General features: G+C 54.8%; 1 protein-coding gene across 1 annotated transcript in view; it reads left to right on the forward strand.

Moving 5' to 3' along the window:
• Positions 1-13,488, forward strand: part of PARN (poly(A)-specific ribonuclease) — a 114,406-nt gene that overhangs the window by 93,713 nt on the left and 7,205 nt on the right. Inside the window, exon 22 of the mRNA XM_056122375.1 lies at positions 2,262-2,451. Within this exon, the coding sequence (XP_055978350.1) occupies positions 2,262-2,451 (190 nt within the window). The remainder of the gene's footprint in view (positions 1-2,261; positions 2,452-13,488) is intronic.

A 13,488-nucleotide genomic window follows, 5' to 3' on the forward strand; every position in this document is an offset into this window, starting at 1 on the left:
ATTGTGGTGTGCCACTCTTGGTACGTCAGTGACGTGAAGTATGAGATGTTGCGAGGCTGCAAATGCCATGAGTTCTAAGATTTCAAGTAGGGTGATAGGCCTAGAGTTGAATTTTGACTGGATGATGATTTGGAGGTCAGGAGGCATCGGTGCTGTGCAGTGTGAGGCTCTTTTCCGAGATTCGTGAGTCTCTGGACTCTGGCTGCTAGTGCGCTTCCACGGTGCCAGAGGAGTGGGTGGGCGCGATTGCCAGGCACCCCGGCATAAGGTGATGGGGCGAGGTCGCCCGTTCCTGACTCTGGGCGAGCCTGGAGGTCTTGATCACGAAACCCTCAGACCTGGGGTTTCAGCAGGTTCGTTCTCTGTGTTAGAAGCTCATCCCGAACCTGTGAAGACCAGCCCTGAGCATGGCAGGGATTGGGCTCCGGAGGCGTTCGGCTGCCAGGGTTCTGTTGGGGCGGGTGCTGGGCTCACCGCCCCACTCCGAGGTGCACCCGATGAACTCAGCCTCTCGTGGGGTGTGGAGGCATCTCTGCAGCTTGTTGGTCGCTTTCGAGGTGTATCTGTGAGTCTTTGGACCTTGGCAGCACTGTTCTTCAATGGTTCTTTCTGGGAGAAGGGGATGAGCCGAGCCACACGCGGTAGTGCTTGGGGGCCACGGCCACGGATGCTCAGAGGACCTTGAGGTCTGGCGTCGCACCAGGCGTGGCCTTCTCACCAGCACAGAGCCCCAGCACCGCTGTCAGGCTCTGGCGTGCGACAGCCAAGTGTGCTGGCCCGGGGCTGGAGTGGGAGCACAGCAGGGAAGGCCTCGGCCTTGCGTGCAGCCACCCTGGGTTCGGTCCCCGGCATCCCGTACCGCCAATGGGTGATTCCTGGGTGCGGAGCCAGGACTAACCCGAGCATCGGTGGGTGTGACCCAAGAAGGGGAAAAAGGGTCCTGGACTCCTGCCACGTTCTGCCGTGTCTTCTTTGTCGCCGAGGCCACCCTGCCAGGAACATGGTGAGGCGCAGAGGGAGGGAGCTGTGGGCGGGGCCTGGCCGTGGCTAGGGCCAGCCGGGTTCAGTGCCCCGTACCGTGCGGTGGTTCCCGAACTCAGTCAGGAGTGATTCCTGAGTTGGAGCCAGGAGTCAGTCTTGTGTACCACGGGGCGTGACCCCAAAGCCCGCCCAACACGGAGTGAGTGGCAGTGCCCAGGAACTCGACCTGCTCCTTGTGACCGACTCCAAGTGTGGCCAGGTGCCTAGAGTCGCATGTCTGGTACAGGTAGAGTCTGTGGGCATGACGGGGGCCTGAGAGAGAGAGTAAAAACGCATAGGACCCGCCCCCCTCCCAGGCCGGCCCCCAGCCTCACACCTTTGCGGCCAGACTTCCATCCCTCCAGCCGAGGCCACTGCCTGGATTAAACAGATCGGGCCTTGGCTAGCCTTGAGCACCGAGGAGGGAGTAGGAGCCGGTGTCCATGGCCCGCGCCAGCCCCAGCCCGTGGCCACGATGGTGCCATCTGTGGTGGGGGAGAGGCACAGCACGGGGGCTGGAGGTGAAGGGTGGACCTGCCTTCCAGGTGACCTGTCCCAGCTCCGCCTACGTCACCACCACCCTGTTACGCCCCAGGGCTATGGCCAGAGCACGTGGCCGTCCCAGCGGGCCGCCCTCTCCCCCTCCACCCCTGCTTGTGCCCACGAGGACGGGGCGGCGTAGAGGGGCGAGGCCTGCGGGCGGACAGGTCGCCTGGTGTCCGTCAGTGAGAATGACGGCGCTGTCACTGCCCACCGTTTCTGCTGGGAGGAGACGAGTCGGGCTGGCGGGTCTTTCCTCGGGGTCTTCCCATTTTCCATTCTTGTCCTCTGAGAATGAGCACTTTTCCAAGCACTTCTGTGACCTGCACGTACTTGGAAGAGTGGTTTTATTCACACAGCTGAGTTCTTTCTTTCTGCTTTTTGGCCACACCGGGCGGTGCTAAGGGTGGCTCCTGAGGCCTCTGCCCTCAGGGATTACTCCTGGCGGTGCTTAGGGAACCCTCTGGAATGCCAGGAAACCTAGGTTGACGAAGTGCAAGGCAGACACCCTCCCCGCTCGCTGCCCTTCCAGTCCCATCGCGGCGGGTCTCATTTCTTCCGCTGTAGAAACTTGGGCTTGGAGAAGCTCCCACTGGGGTCAGTGGCCGGGCCCGGCCTGGGCCACTTAGGCCCGAACCCGCCGTCCAGGCGTGAGTCTCTCTCCTCATTGCTGAGGATCTCCCTTTTCTTTTTCTTCGTAGCTGTTAACACCAGCAGATACGCCGAAAGCTACCGGATCCAGACATACGCCGACTACGTGGGCAGGAAGCAGGAGGAGAGGCAGGTCAAGAGGAAGTGGGCCGAGGACGGCTGGAAGGAGGCGGAGCGCAAGCGCCTGCACACGCAGCGCCTGTCCTTCGCCCCGCAGGACCACGCGCACCGCGCCGGCAGGTGAATGCGGGCCCCCCCCCCCCCCCCCCCCCCCCGTTCGGTGGAAGGACAGCCTGGTCGCCCTCGCGGTCCGGCCGACTGCCTGAACTGGTTAGCAGTCTGATGTGGGAGAAATACTGTGCTCCTTTTCATTGCTCTGGAGCCGGGTGGGGCTTGGGCCGCACTCAGCAGAGCTCGGGGTCTGTCCCTGGCTCGGAGCTGCAGGCGACTCCATACCGCCAGTGTCCTGGACTGGACCAGCACCGTAACCTGGGTTCCGCCCCACCGGCTGGGAAAAGATTCTCTTCTCACTGTCCATACGCTGTCAGAGGTTAACCCCAGCTCTCACCTGGATGCCTCCTTGTGACCCGGGGGGGGGGCATGGGTGCCATACTGGGGACCCAACCCAGGACCTCCTTGAGTGTCTTGAAATCGTTCCCCAGACTTGAAACTATCTCCTTCAGTGTTTTCTTCTAGACAGTGTGTTTGTTTATTTGATTTGGGGGGCCACATAGCGATAGTCAGGGGTTCCTCCTGGCTCTGCACTCAGAATCACTCCTGGAGGTGCTCAGGGAACCCTATGAGATGCCGGGGTTGGAACCTGTGTTGGCCATGTACAAGACAAGCTCTTATCCGCTGTGCAATTGCTCTAGCCCCTACCAGACAGTTTATTATGCTAACTTTTACAAGTAAGCCATTCCAGATTAATTCTGTGTGTAAAATGAGAGGCTCAGGGCTCGGGTATTCATTTATCCCAGAAAATTTCGTCAGAAGACTTTTCTTTCCTCATTGAGTTTACTTGGCATTTTTTGGCCAGGAATAAATGGACCGTGTTCATTTTTATCTATTTATGAATTCTTCTGCTCCACTCATTTTAGGTCTATTCTTTTGCCAATACCCCACTTCTTAATTTCTGAGACTTAACTGTTTCGTCTTTGGACCACACCTGGTGCTTAGGGCTGACTTTTGGCTCTGCTCAGGAATGGCTTCCGGCGGGGCTTCTGGGTAACCCTGTGAGGTGCAGGGATCAAACCTGGGTTGGCTGTGTCCATGGCAGGCACTCTCCCTGCTCGACTGTGTCTCTGACCCTAATTCCGGGACTTTGTAATTGTAAGTCATCGAATTCATTCATTCATTAGCATTAAATGATTAATTCTTCTTGGGGGAGGTGGAGTTCTTGGGCCACACCCGATGATGCTCAGGGCTGACTCCTGGCTCTGTACTCAGGGATCACTCCCTAGAGGTGATGGGGGACCCTATGGGATGCCGGGGGTCGAACCTAAATCGGCCATATGCAAGGCAAATGCCCTCCCCATTGGACTGTCACTCCGGCCCCATCTTTCTTTTTTTATGATGGGGAGAAAATGTGTTTAGGATTAGCCAGCGGACTCTTCAGATGATCCCTGTTTTGCTGGCAACATCCAGGGCACTCCAGTCCAGAGCCGGCCGGACACTGGCTTTCTTCTCTGCGTCAGGACTGGCCAGGCCTTGACCGTGGCCCCAGCCATGTCACAGAGCTTTCTCACAGCCCGTGACATCCACTGTGGACACACGTGCTGCTCTCCACTGTCTTCCTTGTGGCTCCCTCCATGGTCAGAGGGAACCCAGGACAGCCCAGGGTCAGGCGTGCCCCTCCCGGGTTGGTCCTCTGAGGGTCTGCAGATGGTGGGTGAGGTGCGGGTTGTGGCCGTGCTTCCTTGACCCTCAGAGCTCCACCTTTGCCTCTGTCTTGAGAGGGGGCAGGGCGACTTCTTGGCCTTTGGCAACGTCTTTGTGGTAGGTACTCATGTATTTGTTGCAGGCCTTATTGGTTGGGTGGGAAGGGGGGTTGTCAACCCTTCCATTTGTGGCGCCACGGCCTGCAAATTGAAGGAACCCGAGTGGACAGTCCAGTGGGGAGGGCGTTTGCCTGGCATGTGGTTGGCCCAGTTTTGATCCCCGGCATCCCATATGGTCCCTGGAGTCTCCAGGAGTGACGCCTGAGCACAGCTGGGTGTGGCCCCCAGATAAGAGAAATTTTAAAAGGTTTTTTAAATGTAAGACTGAAATGTTCCTGTGTGAGTAAGCTGGCACCACACATCTGCTCCGAACCCAGCCTTGGCCTTTCTTTGATGGGGGCGGTGGGCGGAGGGAGCTGAGGACCTCCTCCTGGCAGGGCGAGTAGGGGGAGGGCAGTGGGACCCAAGGCCAGGGCAGTCAGGCCGTGGTGGGCGAGGTGAGCCGGGCGGCTCAGTACCACAGCACCCGTGATCACAGATGCGGGTCCTGCCCAGGGCTCCCCACTGGCCTGTGTCCCCCTGCTCTGAGCCGATTTGGGCCTCTTTGCTCTAATTCTGTGTTACAGCTGTGCTGGTTATTGGTACCCCTCACGTCTGTCCACAGTGGCTTGGATTTTTACTTTTTTAATGAATAAGGGAAAATGACAAGGGCCCCCCACTCAGTTGCCCTTACCCCCTTCATCAACTCCTTTCTGTTACCTTTTTTTAAAAAAAAAAAACTGGACTGTCTCAGTCATCACTGAAGGGAATATTCTAAGAAATTCAAATAAACAGTATAATACTAGAGTCTATTTCATGTAAAATGCAGAATTTTACAGCATCTAGTGACTAATAAAATGGAATAATTAACCAGGAAAATTGGTTTTACCATGGAATGTTCCAGAGACATCAAACCCGGGAGCTTTAAAATCTAGTTAACAAGCGCCAACAAATAGCCCTTCTGTCCGTCAGCCTGGATGGGTGATGGGGAGTGTGCCTCTCGCCTGGCCTGGGAGATCGGGACACCCTTGTGTTCTCTCAGTTGAGAGATCGCTGAAGAGTGGCTGAGAATAACGTGGCAAGGATGCCAGTGGCCTGGGTGCACCAGGTGGAGGGAGGAAAGTGCTGGGCCCTGGGAAGTGGCCTTGAGGGCCGGAACACCGCCTGCCGGTTATGTGCGAGAGGCCCTGCTGCTCTCCATGGCACTGCGTGACTGAGTACCACCGAGTGTCACCCAGGTGATCCTCAGCAGCACGGGGTCAGAGCAGCACAGTGTGGCCAAGCTCAAGCAGAGGGCAGGGGTGGCCCCTGGTGCCTGAGCACCACTGAGAAGGATCCTCCCAGCCCCCCAATAAATGATTAAGGGGATTGTACACAGCCAATCCGGGTTTGATCCGTGGCATTCCGAAGGGTCTCCCAAGCCCACCAGGAGTGACCCTGCGCACTGCTGACTGTGAGCCCCAAACAAACACAAACGAAAAGGAAGGATGGAATGATAGGAGCGCTGTGGGGAGGGCCTTTGTCTTGCACATTGCAAACCCAGGCTCCCTTCCTGGCATCCCGTAGGGTTCCCTGGCACCACCAAGAGTCATTCCTGAGCACAGAGCCAGGAGTAAGGCCTGAGCATCGCCGGATGTGACCCCAGAAGAAAAACTACAACAAAACACAAAGAAAGAGTCGGGGGGGGGGGGCGGGGAGAGAACCTTGTCTTCTAGCACATTCTCCCAGCAGAAGCAGCTGGGGTGGGGTTCTTGAGAAGGCTGCCTGTGCTCGGTGCCCAGTAGGTAGCAGCAAGCTGACGGCTGGCAGACCCGGCTAGAACCTGCCCGTCCCAAGGCCACTGGACAGCGTTCTCTGCTGCAGGGACCTACTGGGTACTCCCCCCGCCCCACCTCAGGGACCCGCCCATCGCTCTTCCCCCCCTCCCAGCCCCACCTCTCCTGCTGCTTCTCAGAGGCTCGCACCCTTGCCCTGAGACCCTGGAGGTGAGAATGAGCCTCTTGATTGTTGCATCTTCCAGCCTGAGCACACGACCTCTGTTTTCATTTCTTCAGCTTCTCTCTGGTTTTGCTCATCAGGAAGTGGATGCTTTAGGTGTCCATGTCTCACACATACTTTTAGTAGAGTTGGTTTTGAGTGTTTGGCTTCTCCATGCGCTTGTAAGGTTTTGATTTGTGTGTAAGTTTTTTTTTTTTTTTTTTTTTGCTTTTTGGGTCACACCCGGCGATGCTCAGGGGTTACTCCTGGCTCATGCACTCAGGAATTGCTCCTGGCGGTGCTCGGGGGACCATATGGGGTGCTGGGAATCGAACCTGTGTCGGCCAACATGGCTGCGTGCAAGGCAAACGCCCACCCGCTGTGCTATCGCTCCAGCCCCTGTGTGTAAGTCTAACTCAGGGTCACTTGTGCTGATAGAAGCATCTGCCACCGACTTGTGTGCTTCCTCCGTGTACCCAGGGACCTTGCTCGGTTCACTTCTTTGTCCTAGGGACTTTTTACAGACTGTTGGACACTTCCGGTTTAGACGCAGCTGCAGATGAGGGGGCTAGGATTTCTCCTTGTCCATGTAGAGCATCTGAATGTCTTTCCTTTCCCTTGCCTTATCTCACTGGCTGGGGCCCCTAATATGTTGTTGGTGTTGAAGAGGAGAAGTGGCCAGAGCCAGCACCTGGGCAGCACCTCTCCTCCTTCCTGATGTTAGACAGACACATTTAGCATGAAGTGTGACATTAGCTCCGGTGGTTTTACTTTTGGCATTTTGGTTTGATTTTTCTCTTTGGGTGATAACTCGGGGATTACTCTCCCGGCTCAATGCCTGGAGGTCACTCCAGTGGGTGCCCAGGAAATCATGCGGGGGTGGGGGGGCAGAGAGACAGCACAGCAGGTAGGGCTAAAGCTTACCTTGCACGTGGCCAGCCCAGGTTTGATCCCTGCACCCTGTATGGTCCCCTGAGCCCCGGAGTGAGCTCTGTGTGTGGGGGAGGGGTTGACTTTTTGACTTTTTGGGTCACACTCGGCGATGCACAGAGGTTACTCCTGGCTCATGCACTCAGGAATTACTCCTGGCCGTGCTCGGGGGAATCCTATGGGATGCTGGGAATCGAACCTGGGTCGGCCACGTGCAAGGCAAACGCCCTACCCGCTGTGCTATCACTCCAGTCCGTGTTTGTTTTTGAAGATGCATTGTATTATTTGCAAGTCGGGGGAAATCAGCCTGGCCGTTGGCTCTTTGGGCACTGGGCAGCCACCCATCATTCCTCTCCCCCAGTAGCTGTCCCTGCACTCACTTCCGCTCTCCTCTCCTGGACCTGGTGTCCAGCAGGAAGGTCTGTTCTGGGGCCTGAACAGTCCTGCAACAGCTGGGGTGTTTGCTTTGCCTGCCGTCAACTGGGGTTTCATTTTGTTGTTGTTGTTGTAGTTTTTTAAGTTATTGAGGGTCTAGATTTGCAATACTTATTTATTAATTTATTTATTTATTGCTTTTTGGGTCAAACCGGCGATGCTCCGGGGTTCTTCCTGGCTCTGAACTCAGAAATTACTCTTGGCAGTGCTCGGGGGACCCTATGGGATACTGAGAATCGAACCCGGGTTGGCGGCATGCAAGGCAGACACCCTCCCCACTGTGCTATATCGCTCCAGCCCCTTACAATAGTTTTCATACAGGTTCCTCGTGCACATTATACCCAGAGCACAACCATCACCTGTTACCCCCCTCCCACAAGGATCCTCACACCCTCTTCCCGCCCCCCACTTTTAACCCACTGCTCCTCCTAGCTCAGCTGCCAGCCTGAGTTTGATCCCCTGCACCACCGGCCCTGGGGACTGTTCCTGAAGCGGGGGTCAGTTTCTCCAGAGACTAAAGCTCCTGGGGCCCTGGGGGATTTGGGGGCCCCTCCCTGGGGTCCTTATCACCCACTCCTTTCAGGGCTCTGGGGCCTGGCACTGGCTGAGGCTGTGCAGGGCCCCTCTGTGAGGCAGAGTCGGTGCTTCCTCCACGGCTGTGGGATTCCCTTCCCTCCTTTCTGCAGTGCCTCGGCCCCTTCCCTTTCATTATCTCCGCACTCTGCTGAGCCCTGGCCTCTGCTGCCTCCGGCCCTGCTCCCCGGGTCCTGGCCAAGAAGTTTAAGCCTTTCCTCGACAGATACGCACGTTCCCTCATTCCTGCTGAAGGGCCTGGAATGTGTCCGTGGCACTTTGTTTTCAAGACTTGCTGAACTGGGGGGGGGGGGGGGTTGTGTGTGTGTGTGTGTGTGTGTGTGTGTGTGTTTCCATCCCCTTCCCACCATTCCCTCCCTACCTCCTTCAGCCACACCCAGCAACTTTGGTTATGTTACTGCTGCTTTGATCCATAAATCCCTTCCTCAGAGCCAAAGGTAAAATTTTCGGGGAAAGTTGACTTCCTCCCAGCCTCTGGAAGTGCCAGGAGTCCCCACATTCGCTCCAATCAGGGTCTTACTTTAGGAATTAGAATTCGTGCAGTTTTGTCTACACTGTCCGCCGGTTCATGCTGAAGTAAAGTGACTTCACAGTACGGGAGGGTTTCGGGTCTTCAGGTTCTCGTTAAAGATGTTTTTGATTGAGTGCCGGGGATTCTTGTCGCCTGGAACCAGCTTCGTCTCCCGTTTTGGCTTGTCTCATTTTTATGGATCAGCTTTGCTTTGCATGCAGTTGGCAGTTGTTTTTGTTACTGTTGTTCTGATTTTTGCTTTTGTTTTTGTCTTTTTATTTTCCCTGGCGCTGCCCAGGGATCAGTCTGGCAGTGGTCCGGGGACCTGATGTAGCTCCAGGAATTGAAGGATCCAGTGAGAATTGGCCATTGCAAGACTTAACCTGTGTGTTCTCTCTCAGGTCCCAGATTTGTGTGTAGAGCCAGGAACATCCTCACATAACACTTTCATACGTTAGATGTCTTACCCTGTCCCCTCAGTCCCCTTCGGACACACATGCGTGCGCGCGCACACACACACACACACACACACACTGTACTGAGATATTCTTTATCACTATTTAGCTCTCACGCAGATGTACTTTATTTAATGATAGCTTTGCTTTTGTTTTTGTTTGTTTTGTTTTGGGGTCACACCTGGCAGTGCTCAGGGCTTACTCCTGGCTCTGCACTCAGGGGTCACTCCTGGGGGCCTCAGGGTGGACCCCTATGATCGGCTGTCGGAAATAGAATCTGGGTCAGTCTTGACAAGCGCCTTCCCCACTGTCCTGTCTCTCCGGCCCCTCAGGAAGAATGTTCCAGAGACAATGTCCCGGAATGGTGTTTGAGGCCCTGTGGTCTCTCCAGCGCTCCAAGAAAGGGACCTTGTGGATTGGTGGGTCCCGTGGGCCATAAGTAGCACAGGAACGGGTTGAGGGTCGAAACAGCGTAGCCCACCCAGTGCCAGCAAACCTCTCACCTGCAATTCATGTGCAAGTTCAAGCAGTCGGTCCCATGCCGTGGAAGCGTTTCATATGGAGAGCGTCAGAATCCATGTTGACATTTGCTGTGTAAAATGTGGTCCCTCTGTAGTAAATGCTTAATGATCCCTCAAAGCAAATGTACATGTAGCCACCAAACCTCAAGTTGGCGTCTGCAAGTGTATTCCTGAGAAGATGACTAGCATGGGGCCAGAGTGATAGGACAGCGGGGAGGGCGTTGGCCCTGCATGAGACTGACCCGGGTTCGATCCCCAGCATCCTGTATGGTCTCCCCAGCACTGCCGGGAGTGATTCCTGAGTGCAGAGCCAAGAGTAAACTCTAAGCATTGCCAGGTGTGACCCCAAAAGACAAAAAGTTCTGGGTTTGTTTGGGGTGGGGGTGATTGGGGTGTTCCGCTTTTTTATTTTGAGTTCTAGGTCTGATCTTTGCTTTGGAAGAAGGAAAAGGGCGATTGGGGTGACAGCCCCGTGAGGATCCTGTTTTAGAGTCTGGGGCAAGAGAGACCGGAGCGACAGTACAGTCGGGAGGGCATATGGCCAACCCAGATTTGATCTCCCACATCCCCTAGGGTCCCCTGAGCACTACCAGGGGTGACCCCGCAGCATCAATGAGTGTGACCCAAAAACAAACAAAAGATTTCGAACAGTTTAGAACAGAGTAGGGTAAGAAAGAGAGGCCTGGAAGGCCGGGGGAGAGGGAGGCGCTGCACTGGCAGCCTTGGGAGTGCAGGGAGCAGGCTGTGGGTGTGGGGTGGACAGGGCCGCCTGCGGGAACTCGCGCTGTGTTGCTGTGTTGGTTGAATGAGGGGAGCAGCTGCCCAAGGCCTTGGTAGGCTCAGGCCCTGCACAGTGAACAGGGACAGATTCTGCCTTCACAGCCTGAAACAGATGCTGTCGTGTTCAAGAGACGTTTCACTCGTGGTCCTGATGGCTTCCCCTTGGCTCAGCATGTGCCGTGCCTGTGACTGTCCTCACATTTCACCTTGAGACTGTGTCCTGGGGGAGATATGAAATTTGCTCACGAAGAGAGAGTGCAGTGGGCAGATCGGGACTGGGCCTCCTCCCCCCAGCTCCCCAGTTGTCCGGTAGTTCGGCAGCCACACCCGCCAACTGCTCCCAGCGTCATGTAGTCCATCAACAGCCAAGGTCCAGAGACTGTAAACTAAAGCTCCCAGAAGAAAGCAACGCGGTACTTCCTGGAGCAACCTCTTATACTCTAGCCCACTTACTTAGTAAAAGGTAAAAGGTAAAGGCCCTCCCGTTGATCGTCGATTTGCTCGAGCGGGCCCAGTAACGTCTCCATTGGAGACTTTGTTGTTACTGTGTCTGGCATATCGAATACTCTCGGTAGCTTGCCGGGCTCTCCGAGAGGGGCGGAGGAATCGAACTCGGGTCGGCCATGTTGGCCGCTTGTAAGGCGAACGCCCTACCGCTGTGCTATCACTCCAGCCCCACTTACTTAGTAGCACACATTTTTTTTTTTAAATATACTTGCTTGTATTCTCTTATATTCGGGCTTAAATGGCTCCGGCATGAAACACAACAGCCTTCACACACTTCCCTCTTATTGTGGTGGGATTGGTGTTTGCATGTTATCTATGGTGAACGATTGTGAACTCCTTTATGAAAATAAAATATATTAAAAATTGAGAGTGCAGCGGGTAAGCACTTGGCCTTGCACGCCTTTACCCTGGGTTCGATCCCTGGTCCTCACAGCCCCACAAGCCACGCCAGAGTGATCTCTGAGCACAGAGCCAGGAGTCAGCCCTGAGCACTGCCAGGCATGACCCCAAAAACAAGCAGGAAAGAAATTTCCGACGAAATGGGCTTTTCCTTGTCACGCATTGTGCTTCTTGAGTATCCCAGTAATTTGGGGGCCTGGGGGACTTTCAATTTGGAAATCATTTCAAACGTTAAAAATGGCACGGATTATTATAAAGAACTCTGCAGTCTGCATTCGGGGATGCACTCGTGGTCTGTTACGCTCTTTCGTGAGATTTGTCATTTTCCCCATTTGGTTTTTGCTCTTTACGCTCCTGCCCACAGGAAGGTAGGGGGTGAGGGGACTCTTTCTCAGCTACATTACCCTCCCCCGCCCCCCAAAATGTTGGAGAGGAAGTTGCCGGCATTGGGGAACTCTGTCCCTGACCGCTCTCCCAAAGACACCCTCTTGCAGGCCTGTAGGCGCCTCCATCCTGGCTTTGTACTCCACATCCCGGTTCTGGTACCAGATCCAGTGTGCTGGTTAGAGCGTTCCCCCTGGGACAAGACCCAGTCTGTGATCTTGCTCTTCGGACTCTGACAATGTTTGAAGAACACCGAAACCGCCACCCCCTTGCCTCCCCCCCCCAAAAAGCTCTTTATTAGGTTTGCCCAATGTTTCTTCATAACCGACTTCAGGGCGGCTTCCTGTGTGACGTGAAGAACACTGACAGACACTCTCAGCGGATGTGGGGCTCTGCAGGTTCCCCTCAGCCGCGCTGGATTTGCTGGTTGCCACGGGATGTGTTCCAGCATCGGCTGGCTCACTCTCGCTCTCTCTCCTCTCTCTCTGTCTCTGTCTCCCTCTCTCCTTCTCTCTCCCTCTCCTCTTCCTCTCCCTCTCCTCTCCCCTCTTCTCTTTCCTTGCCCTGTCTCTCCCTCTCTCTCCCTCTACTTCTCCCTCTCTCTCCTCTCTCCCCTCCCTCCCTCTCTGTTTCTGTCTCTCCATCCCGGTCTGTTTTCAGCTTTGCCGTTCCGTAGTCAGCCTCCCTCTCTCCTGTCTACTGGATCTTGACAGAGACTCGTTGGTTCCATGGCAGGGCCCAGGAGCCAGCCTGAGGAGTTTCCCTCGGCCATGGCAGGACACTGAGCACCAGAAAGCTCAACGCAGTAGCTAAAGGACAGTCATGTCTCCTGAGCCTCAGAGACGTGCAGGAGCCGTGCATCTCTGCGTCTGCTTCCATAAGGCCGAATATGTAGGTTTTCTTTTTTTTTAAATGGTAGGCCTTTTTCAGCACCTAGGTCTCAGAAAAATTCACCTGTGTCTCCCTCTGTTACTTAACGTTTTTCGTTGAGATATTTGATCCGCGTCCTTTGATGTGGGGTGAGGGTCGGCTGCATCTTACGCTTCTCTAGTTGTGCCAGCACCAGTTTTCTTGTGCTTTGGTTTCGCTTTGCCTTTTGGTTCTCTTAGTGGCGCTCGAGGCCACTCCTGGCTCTGTGCTCAGGGATCACTCCTGGCGGGACTATTATGGGTACCGTATGGGGTACCAGGGATCAAGTCTGGATCAGCCGCATGCACTGCAGAACCAGTTTTTTTTGGGGGTGGTGTTGAGGTCAAACTTGAGGCCCCACACATCCATGGCGAGTGATCTCCCTGAGGCTGCAACCCTGGCCTAAAGCCCGTTTTTCTCATCACGGACAGCAGCTTTACCCCCCACTCAGTTTCCGAAGAAATCGGGGCTATTTCTGGACTTTGTATTTCTGGACACATCTTGAATGACAGCGGTTTCAGCTGTGTCTTCATTGAACATAACCATCTCAGAACTTATACCAACTCCCAGATTTTACAACAAAGGGATGTTCAGCCCTCTTTTCCCTAAGTAACAGAAAAGTGGGTCCTTGTGACTCCTATCCGTTAAAGTTTTTAAAATACATATTTTTTTTAAAAAAGACTTAAATGTTTCAGTCTTTAAAAAAGAAATTACTGTGTCGGGCTAAGTGTGGGTTTTGCATGCCAACACCTGGGTTTGATCCCCAACCACCACAGGAGGGACACACACCCACCCCCCCCCCCGCCCCCAGGTATAGAATTTGGAGTAGCCTCTGAATCCCACGGATGTGACCCTCCCAGCTCCACCACACACACAAATCACACACACCTGAAAGGACT

Source organism: Sorex fumeus, unplaced genomic scaffold, assembly GCF_029834395.1.
Source record: "Sorex fumeus unplaced genomic scaffold, SorFum_2.1 ptg000045l, whole genome shotgun sequence".
NCBI lineage: Eukaryota > Metazoa > Chordata > Mammalia > Eulipotyphla > Soricidae > Sorex > Sorex fumeus.